Here is a 13,541-nt window from a genome sequence, read left to right as displayed (position 1 = left end):
AACAATAAATATCCATCAAAAATAGTTTTATTTCAAAAGTTAAAAAAAAAAGACATACAAGTCAACATAACTATAATTGGGACAATGTCTCACAAACCTAGATCATAATAAGTCAAGTTGCTTATAAACTTTTAAGATCTGTGACTAACTCTTAAATGCCTCTAAACTCAGTAAGTATTCCCAATAGCATCAAATGTTTACTAATTCAATAATACTGTATGTTCATCTTGCAAGCAAAGATAAAAGTTACCCAGGGGAATTAAATAAACTGGGCAAAATCCATATTCGTTCTCAAAGGTATGATAAAGGAGGGAAGATCAAAAGTTTAGGACAGGTTCCACAGCTCTGCTTGGCAAGAATATTACCTATACTGAAAGAAAACATCCAATCCTTTAAATCCCTTCTTTCTCAGACCTCAACTTTCCTTCCGTTCATCCCAAATGGTTTCCCAAAGGGAATACAGTAACTTTGTCCTCTTATTCTCCCCTCTTGCTTCCCTAAACAATATACTCAACCTACATCAGACTTAGCAGGAGTACTAGCTGCAGTTTAAAACAGCAAAGTAGGTTAGGGGGTAGGTCTCAGAAAACTGGGCTAGTTGTCCATTCTCCCTATCTGGCCCTAAATTTGGCAAACAGCCCTGATCTTCTAACAAATCAAAACTGCAGCCAGCACCTGGAACCAAGCCAAGATAAGCTGTAAGCTAATTCCTTTTACTTTCGTTCATTTTTCTTCTCTCTCTCTCTCTCTCTCTCTCTCTCTCTCTCTCTCTCTCTCTCTCTCTCTCTCGTCCTCGAGAAATATACAAAGAAATAGGCTGCAAAGAATAGAAGAAATTGGCATAAAAGAGAGGTGATGGCCAGGGAGAGGGCCTTATTGAAAGAATAAGAATATAATTAGTTTTCTGAACTAAAATCACCATCCTTAAAACATTTTTACACAACTTCATTGATTAGATTTAAAAATAAATTCTGAAGTGCAAACAATCTCTTAATATGGCTGCAGCAATTAGGATTTTCAAAATATTATGCTACTGTCCTACCTCCCGCATTTCCTCATCCAACTTCCGTTGCTCCAACGCTTCCTTTTCAGCCCGCTTGCGGTGTTCCTTCTCCACCTTCTCGTACTTCTTCCAGTACAGAAGCATCTCCTTGGTAAGGCGGCGGGCACGAGGCAAGGTCTCCTTACAGTTCTTCTGGGCCTGCAAGGCGGCTCGACGTACCTCCTTCATGCACTGGTGGGCAAGCTGCAAATAACAGCATTATGACAATGGCGGACCCAACACCAACGCCAGTGCTCCCTGGGCTCCAAACCACAGCATTCCTCATTCCATTCAGTCCTCCTACAGCAGCGGTTCTCAACCTGTGGGTCGCGACCCCTTTGGGGTCGAATGACCCTTTCACAGGGGTCGCCTAAATACATCCTGGCATATCAGATATTTACATGACGATTCATAACAGTGGCAAAATTACAGTTATGAAGTAGCAGCAAAAATAATTTTATGGTTGGGGGTCACCACAACATGAGGAACTATATTAAAGGGTCGCGGCATTAGGAAGGTTGAGAACCACTGTCCTACGGCCACATTTCTTTCTCCCCCAAACTGATTAATATCCCTGTACTGTACTATGATCCAGTTTTTGACCCTGAGGTAGTATCAGGGATGAGAAATCTGTAGACAAAATGCCTTAGAAAATTAAAAAGAAAAAGTATAATGATCTGAGATGTGCTAGAAAGTTACAAAGTGTTATCACACATAATAATAAAACCTATCAATGCTTATTAAATGCTAAGCACCAATCTAAGTTTAATATACATTAAGCTAACTTATTCTTCACAAAACCCCTATGAAGTTGGTATTATCATCATCCTCATTTCATAGATGAGGAAACTGAGGATGAGTAATTAACTAGCTCAGGGAACTACAACGAGGAACATTACCTCACCTAATCCTCACAACTCTCAAAGGAAGCTGGGTTACTCCCCTCGAAGGGAAGATATTAATATAATCATTTCTTAGATGAAGAGACTGAATGCAAGAAGATTCTGTGGTCTGCCCAAGGAATTAAGAATAGGCTATGATCTTACCAAAAAAGATTCCAATACCAGAAATGTGAGGAAGAACAATGTTATTTATAAAATTGATTGAGAACATTTAGAAACTCTCTTAGGGACTGTCAGATTCATTATCAATAGGTCACAAGAGACAAGAACAGCAATTACGTATCCAAAGAACAAGAGCCCATTCCAGCAAAACATAAAATGGAAAATAGAAAGCTACAATTTTACCTTTCGGCTATTGGTGAGAAACAGGTTACGAGCTGAAGCTTTCTGCTTGTTGGCCTAAAATATTTAAAAAACAATTATTTCATTTAGGATTCCTTTTTGAGAAGATATTATGTACTGACATTGTCTTTTATTCAACTTGAGGATTAAAAATAAAGCATCATCCTGGCCGGTTTGGCTTAGTGGTTGCAGCTATTCTCAACCTGTGGGTCGAGACCATCGGAAAACACATATAGCATATCAGATATTTACATTATGATTCATAACAGTAGCAAAATTACAGTTATGAAGTAGCAACAAAAATAATTTTATGGTTGGGGGTCACCACAACATGAGGAACTGTATTAAAGGGTTGCGGCATTAGGAAGGTTGAGAACCACTGGGTTAGTGTGTCAGACTGAATGGTCACGGGTTCAATTCTGGTGAAGGGCATGTACCTCAGTTGCAGTTCAATCTGCAGCCCCAGTAGGGGTGCGTACAGGAGGCAACCAAAAAGAAAAGCATCAAGTGAAGCATATTCAAATACATTACTGACTCAAGAACCACATATAAACCTACTAAATTAGCATTAAAAATAATAAGCTAGTGCTGTCACTGCCTTAGAGTCTTCTGTACACTTTTGGAAAGAATTTAAGTTATATTGAAGGCTAGAAGTGGACTAGGAAAAATATAACACCATATCCTAACTCTAATATCACCCTGATTAAAAAAACACTGCTTTCCTAGGCTGATCTGCAAAGAAGCTCACATACCATGGCACTCAGATACAGAAATTGTTAGAAGAAAGATAAACTAGCCCCCCAGTTTGTGATTCTAGCTCCATCTCCAGCCAGGGCAAACCTGCTGCCACTATTACTCAGTTTCTGCCACCACTCAAACATCATTTTCTACAACAACAAAAATTCTGAGGCAGACCTAACAGAAGATGACTCAGCAACCTCGAGCTGCTTATTATGTCTTCCACTTCAGTTTAAAGAAACCGAATTTCCCATGATGGCTCATTTGTCATGGGAGAAGATACAGAAGAGGCAGAGGTGAGTGGTTCTCTGACTATTAAAAAGCTCTCCCTGGCCCTGATCGGTTTGGCTCAGTGGATAGAGCATCGGCCTGCGGACTGAAGGGTCCCGGGTTCGATTCCAGTCAAGGGCATGTACCTTGGTTGCGGGCACATCCCCGGTGGGGGGTGTGCGGGAGGCAGCTGATCGATATTTCTCTCTCATCGATGTTTCTAACTCTGTATCCCTCTCTTTTCATCTCTGTAAAAAATCAATAAAATATTAAAAAAAAAAAAAAAAAAAGCTCTCCCTGATTCTGAAGAAACAATGGATTGAAAATTATAGAGGGGCCCTAGCTGGTTTGGCTCAGTGGATAGAGAGTTGGCCTGTGGACAGAAGGGTCCCGGGTTTGATTCCGGGTCAAGGGCACGATTCCGGTCAAGGGCACATACCTCAGTTGCAGGGTCCTCCTGGACCTGAGCCCTGGTCAGGGCACATGCAGTAGACAACCAATCAATGTGTTTCTCTCACATCGATATTTCTGTCTTTCCCTCTCTATTCCACTCTCTCTAAAAAATCAATGGAAAAATATCCTCGGGTGAGGATTAGCAACAACAAAAACAAAGTTACAGAGGGCATGAAAGCTGTTTCTATAATATACCCAACTCAGACTGTCTGCTTAAGGAGTTTTTAAGGCACTTTACCAAAACTTCCTCTTACTGATTCTTCTTTTCTTTTCTTTTCTCTTTTCTTTTCTTTTCTTTTCTTTTCTTTTCTTTTCTTTTCTTTTCTTTTCTTTTCTTTTCTTTTCTTTTCTTTTCTTTTCTTTTCTTTTCTTTTCTTTTCTTTTCTTTTCTTTTCTTTTCTTTTCTTTTCTTTTCTTTTCTTTTCTTTTCTTTTCTTTTCTTTTCTTTTCTTTTCTTTTCTTTTCTTTTCTTTTCTTTTCTTTTCTTTTCTTTTCTTTTCTTTTCTTTTCTTTTCTTTTGTTAATCCTCACCCAAGGATATTTTTCCATTGATTATTTTAGAGAGAATGGAAGGGAGGGGGAGAGAGAGAGAAACATCAATGTGTCTGAGAGAGACACATTGATCGCATGTGCCCCGACCAGAGCCAGGGATCGAGCTCGCAACTAAGGTACGTGGTCCTTGACTGGAATCGAACCTGGGATCCTTCAATCTGCAGGCGGATGCTCTATCCACTGAGCCAAACCAGCTAGGACTCTCCTACTAATTCTTCAGCAGTTTTTAAAGACAAGAATCTCAAATACTTCCACTGAATTCCTTATCATAGGAAAGACATCACCTGAAGCCTCATCACCAGACACCTAAAGCATGTTTCCTCATAACTTTTCCCATCAAGAATGCTCATACGTAAACTCTCTCTGTGGATATACTTATAAATTTCTAGACAGAAAAACCATACGGAGGGATCAAAGCTAATAACACCAATATTGATTCAGGTGTATCATGTGCCTCCTGATGTGATATACAAAGGACACATCTCTTCCCTAACAATCCTGCCAAAAATGTAAAACCCAAACCTAATCATGAGGTAACATCATACGAACCCAAATTCAGAAACATTCTACAAAATACCTGGCCTATACTCTTCAGAATAATAATGTCATGAAAGATGAAGGATGAAAAATTGTTTCAGATTCAAGGACATGAGAGACATGAAAACTAAATGCAACATGTAGTTCTAGATTGGATCTTGGATTGAATCAGTAAAGAAAAAAAAGCACTGTAGAGGACATTAGTGACACAACTGATAAAATTTGAATTATGGTCTGTGGATCCGATCATTTTTATAATTGCATTGTGGTTATATATGACAAGATGTCCTTTTTCTTAGGAAGTTCACACTGAATTATTAGGAGTAAGTTTAGCACAAAGTCTCAAACATTTAAAATGGCTAAGAAAAAGTATACATTTAGGTAAAAAAGCAAATGAGACAAACAATTGCTAAATATGAGTAAAAGATACTTGGCAGTTTCTTGCATTATTCTTGCCATATATTTTTTAAAACTGTTTTGAACGAATTTTAGACTCACAGAAAATTTGCAAAAAATAACATAGTTCCCTTACATACCTCCCCCTGCTTTTCCTAATTTTAGCATCTTATATAACCATAGTATAATTAATAAGAAAATAATTTAACACTGGTAAAATATTAACTAAACCATAGGTCTTATTTGAATGTCAACAATTTCCTCACTAATATTCTTTTACTGTTACAGAATCCTAAATAGGATCCTACATTGCAATTAGTTGCTTTTCCCCTTAGTCTCTTCCTGTATGTAACATTTCTTATGTCTATCTTTCTCTTTCATGTCCTTGACACTTCTGAAAAACACCAATCAGTTATTCTTTTAAACATGCCAAAATTTGTGGTTTTCTCATGGTTGAAATGACATGCATTTTGACAGAATTCCATAGAAATGATGTGTCATTCTCAGTGTATCACAATAAGGAGTTCACGATGTCAAAATTTATATTAGTAGTGATGTTTACTTGGATCATTTGGTTAAGTGCATTCTGCTAGTTTTCACCACTATAGTTACTATCTTTCCCTTTGTAGTAAAATATGTATGCTGAGGCAAGTGCTTTGAATCTATGCAAGTTGTTTCTCCTCTAACTTTTGCCCTCTAAATTTTTTTAAGATATATTTTTATTGATTTCAAAGAAAGAAAGGGAGAGGGAGAGATAGAAACAATAATAATGAAAGAGAATCATTGATCAGCTGCCTCCTGCATGCCCCCTACTGGGGACCTAGCCCGCAACCTGGGCATGTGCCCTGGCCGGGAATGGAGCTGTGACTTCCTGGTTCATAGGTCAACACTCACCACTAACTGACAGTGGCCAGGCTGCCCTCTAATTTTAGCATTCATCAATGGTTCCAATCTGCAACAATTATTACTGCAGTGTTTGTGTAATGGTTCTCTATTTCCTTCCTTCTATACTTATTTGTTGAAATTCTACTGTAAGGAAGAGTTGTTCCTTCTACCTTACCTTTTTGCTTATTCATTTTTTTTCAAGAGTATGAATTCATAAATATTTCTTTATTCTTGGAGTTAAAATTCAGAATTATTACTATATATTTTGTTGTTCAAATTACTGTAACAATGGCCACCCCCTTCAGGTTGATTACTATGTTCTTCTGACAAGCTCCCCCCTACCCCCACCCTGCTCCTCCACCTTTTTTCAATTACTTCCCTATTTTCTGATACCACAAGATGTTTAAGGCTCACCTTATATTTTCTCTGGCAAGTTCTGGAATAAACTACTCCTCCAGGAACTAGGAGTCCTAGTTCCGAGAATTAGAGGCCCGGTGCACGAGATTCGTGCACTGGGGGAGGGCGATGTCCCTCAGCCCGGCCTGCGCCTTCTAGCAGTCCAGGAGCCCTCAGGGGATGTCTGACAGATGGCTTAGGCCCACTTAAGCCAGCAGTTGGACATCCTTAGCGCTGCCGCAGAGGTCTGGGAGAAGCTCCCACCACTATCGCTGTGCTCACTGGCCGTGAGCCCAGCTTCTGGGCTGCTGGGCTTTCTGGCTGAGCAGTGCTGCCCCTGTGGGAGTGCACTGACCACCAGGGGGCAGCTCCTGTGTTGAGCATCTGCCTCCTGGCGGTCTGTGAGTGTCATAGGAACTGGTTGTTCTGCCGTTCAGTCGATTTGCATATTAACTGTTTATTATGTAGGATAAAAGGTGTTTAGAAATCAAGGTCTGAGTGCTAGATATACTCACTGTTACTGGAGTGTCACTGCTACTAGGCCCTTTCAACAAACAGAGGTAGGGGAAAAAACGCATACTAATCCCTGCATATCCAGCCAAATATATTTCTAAATATATCTATATCTATCTATCTATCTATCTATCTATCTATCTATCTATCTATCTATATATATATATATGAAAAAAGATGAATTTATACTAGTATCTCTGATTCCAATCAAACTTAACAGGCTTCATTTTAGCTTTCCCCCTCTCTTTTTCTTACTTACAACTTCTTTTTTCAACAGTGATAAACTGGCTCTCACCTACAATGTATTTATTTGTTCAATCCTAATACTCCTATATAATAAAGAGCTAATATGAAAATGGTAGTCACACCCTCATACCCTAATGGCTCAGACACTCAACACTGGGGGAGAGAGGAATGGGGACCAGCCAGGCACAAATGAGCTTGGGATTAAGGAATGGGGACCAGCCAGGCTGTGGCCCAGGAGAAGGACAAGCCACCCGCACTGTAGTCCCAGGTGCTAGAGGCTGGGGTTGCAGCCCAGGAGTGGGACAAGCCATCCGCCCCGCAGTCCCGGGCTCCAGCAGCTGCACCTGCACCTGCGGCCCGGGGGGGGGGGGAGCGCATAATCTGCACGCCCCACAGTCCCCACAGTCCCGGGCTCCAGTGGCTGCACCTGCGGCCCGGGAGAGGGATAAGACACCCACCCTGTGGTCCCGGGCGCCAGCAGCTGCGTCTGCACCTGTGGCCTGGGAGAGGGACAAGCTGCCCGCCCCATGGTCCCAGATGCCTGCGGCTGTGGCCCAGGCAAAGCTGCCCACCCACAATCCCGTGGCTGCAGCCAGCCTGAAAAGGCAACCAGAAGGAGGGAAGCCCGGGTACCAGGTGCCTGCAACTGGCTGGAGGAGGGAATCCTGGGTCCCAGGTGCAGGGTGAGGCCGAGGCGGTTAGGGACGAACAGGCCAGCAGGGGAGCAGTTTGGGGCAATCAGGCCGGCAGGGGAGCAGTTTGGGGCGATCAGGCAGGCAGGCTGAGGGGTTAGGGGCGATCAGGCAGGCAGGCGAGTGGTTAGGAGCCAGCGGTCCCGGATTGCGAAAGGCAGTCAAACATCCCCCGAGGGATCCCGGATTGGAGAGGGTGCAGGCTGGGCTGAGGGACCCCCCCATCCCCATGCACGAATTTCATGCACCGGGCCTCTACTATGTAAATAAATTAGTTTTAAAAGTGCTACCTCATTTTCCTGAGAAACACTTTTACTTTGTCAATTATGGCATTTAGGTATTGCTCTTTTGGTCTTTTAGCTTTACATATTCAGTCAAAATACTGTTCTCCTGTTACTTAGGTGAGTTTTTAAATTCCCCACTTGCTGCAACTTAAGCATAGTACTCATCCTATATAATAAAAGGCTAATATGCAAATAGACTGAACGGAGGAACAACTGGTCGCTAGGACACGCACTGACCAACAGGGGGCAGACGCTCAACGCAGGAGCCGCCCTTTGGTAATCACTGCGCTCCCACAGGGAGAGCACCTCTCGACCAGAAGTTGGGCTCATGGCTGGCGAGCGCAGCGGCAGTGGCAGAAGCCTCTCCTGCCTCCACAGCAGCGCTAAGCCATCAGTTGGACATCCCAAAGGGCTCCCAGGCTGCGAGAGGGCACATGCCAGGCTGAGGGACACACCGCCTTCCCCCACCCCTCCAGCGCACAAATTTTGTGCACCAGGCCTCTAGTTTCTAATATAATTAATTGTTTGTTCCTGTTTTTATTCCTTTTACCTACATATCCATCCTTCTCCACCTACATTCTGCACAAATGAGTATATTTTGGGCATTTTCTGTGTTCCTTTATTCTTATATGAAAGGTAAATGGTCTAAATGCTTGTTTGCATTTTGCTTTTTTTCACTTAACAGTATGTCCTAGAAATTGTTCATATCAGTTCAGAGAGGACATCCTCATCCCTTTCATTTAACGGCAGCATAATAATCCACTGTGTAGCCCTAGCTGACTTGGCTCAGGGGATAGAGTTTTAGCCTATGGACTGAAGGGTCCCAGGTTCAATTCTAGTCAAGGGCACATGCAGATTTGTGGGCTCGATCCCCAGTAAGGGGCGTGCAGGAGGCAGCCAATCAATGATTCTCTCTCATCATTGATGTTTCTATCTCTCCCTTCCTCTCTGAAATCAATAAAAATATATTAAAAAAAAATAAAAAATAAAATAATCCACTGTGTAGATCTACCAGTGTTTAATTCAAGCCCCACATACGGACGTCTAGGTTGTTTCTTTACTTTGCAATTACAAATAATGCTGCAACAAATAACCTTGCTTACACTGCTGAAGGTTTAGCTTCAGGGTAGATGCCTAAAAATGGAAGCGCTGGTTCAAAAAATAAGCGCATACATAGATTGTTAGATACTGATAACTTTACCTCCAGAACAGTTTTCTCTAATTTGCATTCTTAGCAGCCATGTATGAGTGCCTATTTCCCCACAGCCTCCTTAACAGAATGCGTGGTCATATTTTTAAATTTCTGCCTGTGTGACAGGTCTCATTTTAATTTGTATTACTCCAATTATGAGAGACTTATTGAACATTTTTACTATGTTTGAGGGCCATTTTTTAAAAATGGTTTTACTGATTTTCAGAGAGAGGAAAGAAGAGGGAGGGAGGAAGAAAGAAAAAGAGAGAGAGAGAGAGAGAGAAACATTAATTAGTTGCTTCCCATATGCCTCCTACTGGGAATTGAGCCTGCAACCTGGGCATGTACCCTGACCAGGAATCAAACCCATGACCTTGTTGTGTAGGACAACACTCAACCAACTAAGCCACAGCAGCCAGGGTGAGGGTATTTCTGTATCTTTCTTTGTTTACTCAATTTATGGCATTTTGTCCCTCAAATTTTAATAGCTATTCATTGTTAGCAATAATTGCCCTTTGACCATGGTATACAATGTAAATAATCTCTACCAGTTTTCCAATTGTCTTTTGTCATGTAAAAACTTATTCTATGTAGTCAAATTTACCAATATTTTCTTTTATTGCTTCTGAATACTGAGTCACAATTAGAAACTCTTTTCCTACACAAAGGTTAAATAGGAATGCAATCATTTTCTTCTAGTATTTGGATGGTTTCATTGTATTACATTGAGATCCCTAATCCATTTGGAGTACATGCGTTGAGACACAGATCTAATTTTATTTTTTTTCTAAGTGGCTACCCCATTGTCCCAGCACCACTTATTTTTTTTCTTTTTTATTTAGTCTATTGGGGTGATATTTGTTAGCAAAATTATACAGGTTTCAGGTGCACAATTCTATAATACATCATTTGTACACTATAGTGTGTGTTCTCCACCCCAAGTCAAGTCTCCTTCTATCACCATCTATTCCCCCTATACTTTCCTCCACTTCCCCCATCTACCTTCTACAGCACCACTTATTAGAAGACTAAAAAGAATGCTTATACATGTTTCTCTTGAATCATTCACATTTTCTTTTAATGCCTGTATTATTCAGTAACAGCCAAATGTTTATAAATTCTCTAACAAACATCTCCACCATTTTAGTTTCCTCTATTATCACCTATCTACTTGCTGTCAATCTCTATTGCTATATGTAATAAAACTATGTGTCTTCCTCAAGGCCAAGGAGCATCACACAATTATTTGTCTTGTGAATTCTGATCAAATTCTAGAAAAACAGTTAACTGAAGAGAGTACTACTCAGCATTCTTTCAATTTCAACAAATTAGTTCCCTTTCTGAAGTGTGAAGGTATCTAGCTCTCACAGCTCCTCTTTAAAGAGCAGGCAGAAAAAATATCCTCGCCACCGCCTGCACTGGAGGCACTCACTTACCTTTGGTAGTTCCTTTTTCACAATGCTGAGCCATACTTTCCTGCGACGAGCATTAAGCTGTTCAATGGATAAGTGCTTCTTCTTGATGCCAGGAGGAGGTGCATCATGAGAGAACTTGGCAAAGACTTTGGTCTGGTGGTGGTGGCGACGAGGGGATTCTTCAGAGGAAAGTTCTTCATCTCTTCGCCTTTTTTTCTTCACTTTTTTTAACTTGGCTACAAAAGAAACAGTCTTTCAGAGGTTGCATTTCTTCCCTTTCCCAGGAGACAGCAACAAAACAACCTCATCACTTTAAGAAAATTCAAGGTTCTTTCCTCATTCTACCAGAAGCTGGCAATGTTTATCTGTATATCTATTCAGGCCATGAATACTCCAAGAGGAAGATCTCACTACCTTGGAAAAGAACACTGGATACTCCCTTTGTTTACATGAAAGAGAAACACAAAATAAAACATAAAAACTGACTTTCTTTTGAACCCAACAACAGGAAAGAAAGTTTATGAAGTATCATGGGCTCAGGTAATGGTCAAAAGGAAGAAAACATTTCTACTTGGTAGCAATGTAAGGTAGCTAAAGAGAAATAATAGAGAAAGAAAAAAGGCATTAACTGATGTGATGCTAAGACTTGTGAAGACGAAATTATACAAGGAACAGAAACCTAATTAGAGGGGGAGGGTGTGAAGAATGAGAAAACAGAGATAAACAAGGAGGATGTGGGAGAAAGAAGGGAAAAAGGCTGAAAAGAATCTTTCTGAGTGAAGTTCATACCTTCAAGAGGAATAAAATCTGTCTGTACAGATAATTTAACATCCCCTTCCTATTTCCTTCCTGATTTCCAGCTGCTGATAGCTCAGTAAGATAGGAAAGGACATTTCCTGACCAACATGCAAAAATACTACATAAGATCATCAGGAGGTAATCTGTTTTAAATAACTACATATAGCAACAATTACAACTTATTCCAAACACTTCAGGTTACTTTTCATATTAACTTTTTCCACTCCCAGAGCATTGTCAACATTTGGAGACGGTATAGAAGAAAAAAGGAATAAACTAATTGGAATAAACCAGGAACCCATAGTTCTTATGTCTTCATTATTCTAGAAAAGATCATAAATCAAATACAAAATAAAGTCAATAGTACTTACAACTAATTAGACAGGGGAAACTAGTGTATTTCAGATAAAGCAAATTTCTACATGGATTATGTTCAAAGTCCAAATGCATCAGGAAGCCATACAAAATCCTAAAAGAAAGAATGAGTAAATGTGGAAGGCAGGCCAATATGCTTACCTTTAAGTTTCTTTTCCTCCTTAAATTTCTTTTTTTTGGGTCCAAGTAGGTGACGCTGTTGCTCATAGAAAGGGTCATATGTGGAGAGCAGGCCTGCGCTGTAGTACTGGTATTGCTGCAACTGAAGCAAAGACAGTGATTCTTAGAAAGGCCTACCTATGTCCTACAGCACAGTCTTCAAATCACCTCTACTACAGAAAGCTGAGCCTGAGAAAACCCTACCTCCTAAATATAATATTCTTCCCACAAAGAGACCAATAAAGATTTAGTACATCAAAGTGAATTACTTTCTAAACTTCAAACAAAATAGATTCATTGGCAAGGACATACAAGTCGCTGGAAATAACTTCAGAGACAAAACTCTTCATGCTTCTGAGTCTCCACCAGAATATTTACTTAGTTCTGACACATACAAGGTGGATCAAAAGTAGGTTTACATTTGTTCATATGAATAACACAATTATCTATGCTAATAAAAGAGAAACATGCAAATTGGTGTCGCTCTGCTATGCCCACCAGCCAATCAGGATGAATATGAAAATTAACCCAACAAAGATGGTGGTTAATTTGCATATGCAGGCATGGAGTGAAGACTGAAGGCTCCACCCGAACGAAGACTGAAGATGACTGAAGACTAAAGATGACTGAAGACTGAAAAGGCTTGCCTTCTCTGCTGCGGTCGGAGCGGAGAAGCCTCCAGGCTTGGCTTCTCCGCTGCACCCGGAGCGAAGGCCTGGGTAGAGGGTACCAGAGGGAAATCATTGCCGGCAGCCTGGGGAAGGAAGGCCTATTGCATGAATCTCTTCATGCAACAGGTCTCTAGTCTATATATAAAAGCCTAAGCGACCATTCGACAATCTGACCGATAGCTATCACATGCAATGACCACCAGAGGGCAGATACCCCGACCAGTAGCTATGATGCGCATTGACCACCAGAGGGCAGACACTCAATGCGGGAGCTGTCAAGCTGCGGTGACTTGGCAGCTGCCGTTCTCGGATAACGCACCAGAACCAGAGAGGCGGGAGCCCGATTCTGGGGAGCGTCACCTCAGAACCACCCTCTTGCAATCTGAGACCCTTCAGGGGATATCAAAGAGTCGATTTCAGCCCGATCCCCACAGGTCAGGCAGAGGGACCCCACCGGTGCATGAATAATACAATAAATAATAATACAAGAATAAACTGTGCTTTGCCTATATATAACTGTAAACCTACTTTTGCTCTACCTTGTATTTGAGGCAAGTAATTCTTTGCAGAAAGATCTCCTCTTGGAATTCATCAACAAGATATAAACCATATTTCTACTACGAATAGATCCTCAGATTTTCCAAGGTTTTTGATGCCCTTTATTCTAGCTTTCAGTCTTATAT

At 40.9% G+C, this 13,541-nt stretch overlaps 1 protein-coding gene across 4 annotated transcripts in view; it reads right to left on the bottom strand.

The window, feature by feature from the left end:
- INO80 (INO80 complex ATPase subunit) overlaps positions 1–13,541 on the bottom strand; it is a 168,772-nt gene that overhangs the window by 108,681 nt on the left and 46,550 nt on the right. For all 4 annotated transcript variants that reach the window (XM_059712805.1, XM_059655721.1, XM_059712640.1 and 1 more), the window contains 4 exons: positions 12,170–12,290; positions 10,877–11,091; positions 2,290–2,343; positions 1,043–1,246 (listed from right to left, as the gene is read on the bottom strand). In XM_059712805.1, the coding sequence (XP_059568788.1) occupies positions 1,043–1,246; positions 2,290–2,343; positions 10,877–11,091; positions 12,170–12,290 (594 nt within the window). The remainder of the gene's footprint in view (positions 1–1,042; positions 1,247–2,289; positions 2,344–10,876; positions 11,092–12,169; positions 12,291–13,541) is intronic.

The sequence above is a fragment of the Myotis daubentonii genome, chromosome 1 (genome assembly GCF_963259705.1).
Source record: "Myotis daubentonii chromosome 1, mMyoDau2.1, whole genome shotgun sequence".
NCBI classification, from domain to species: Eukaryota; Metazoa; Chordata; class Mammalia; order Chiroptera; family Vespertilionidae; genus Myotis; species Myotis daubentonii.
The sequence above is the reverse complement of the archived record's forward strand: the minus strand, read 5'-3'. Positions and strand labels throughout refer to the sequence as shown.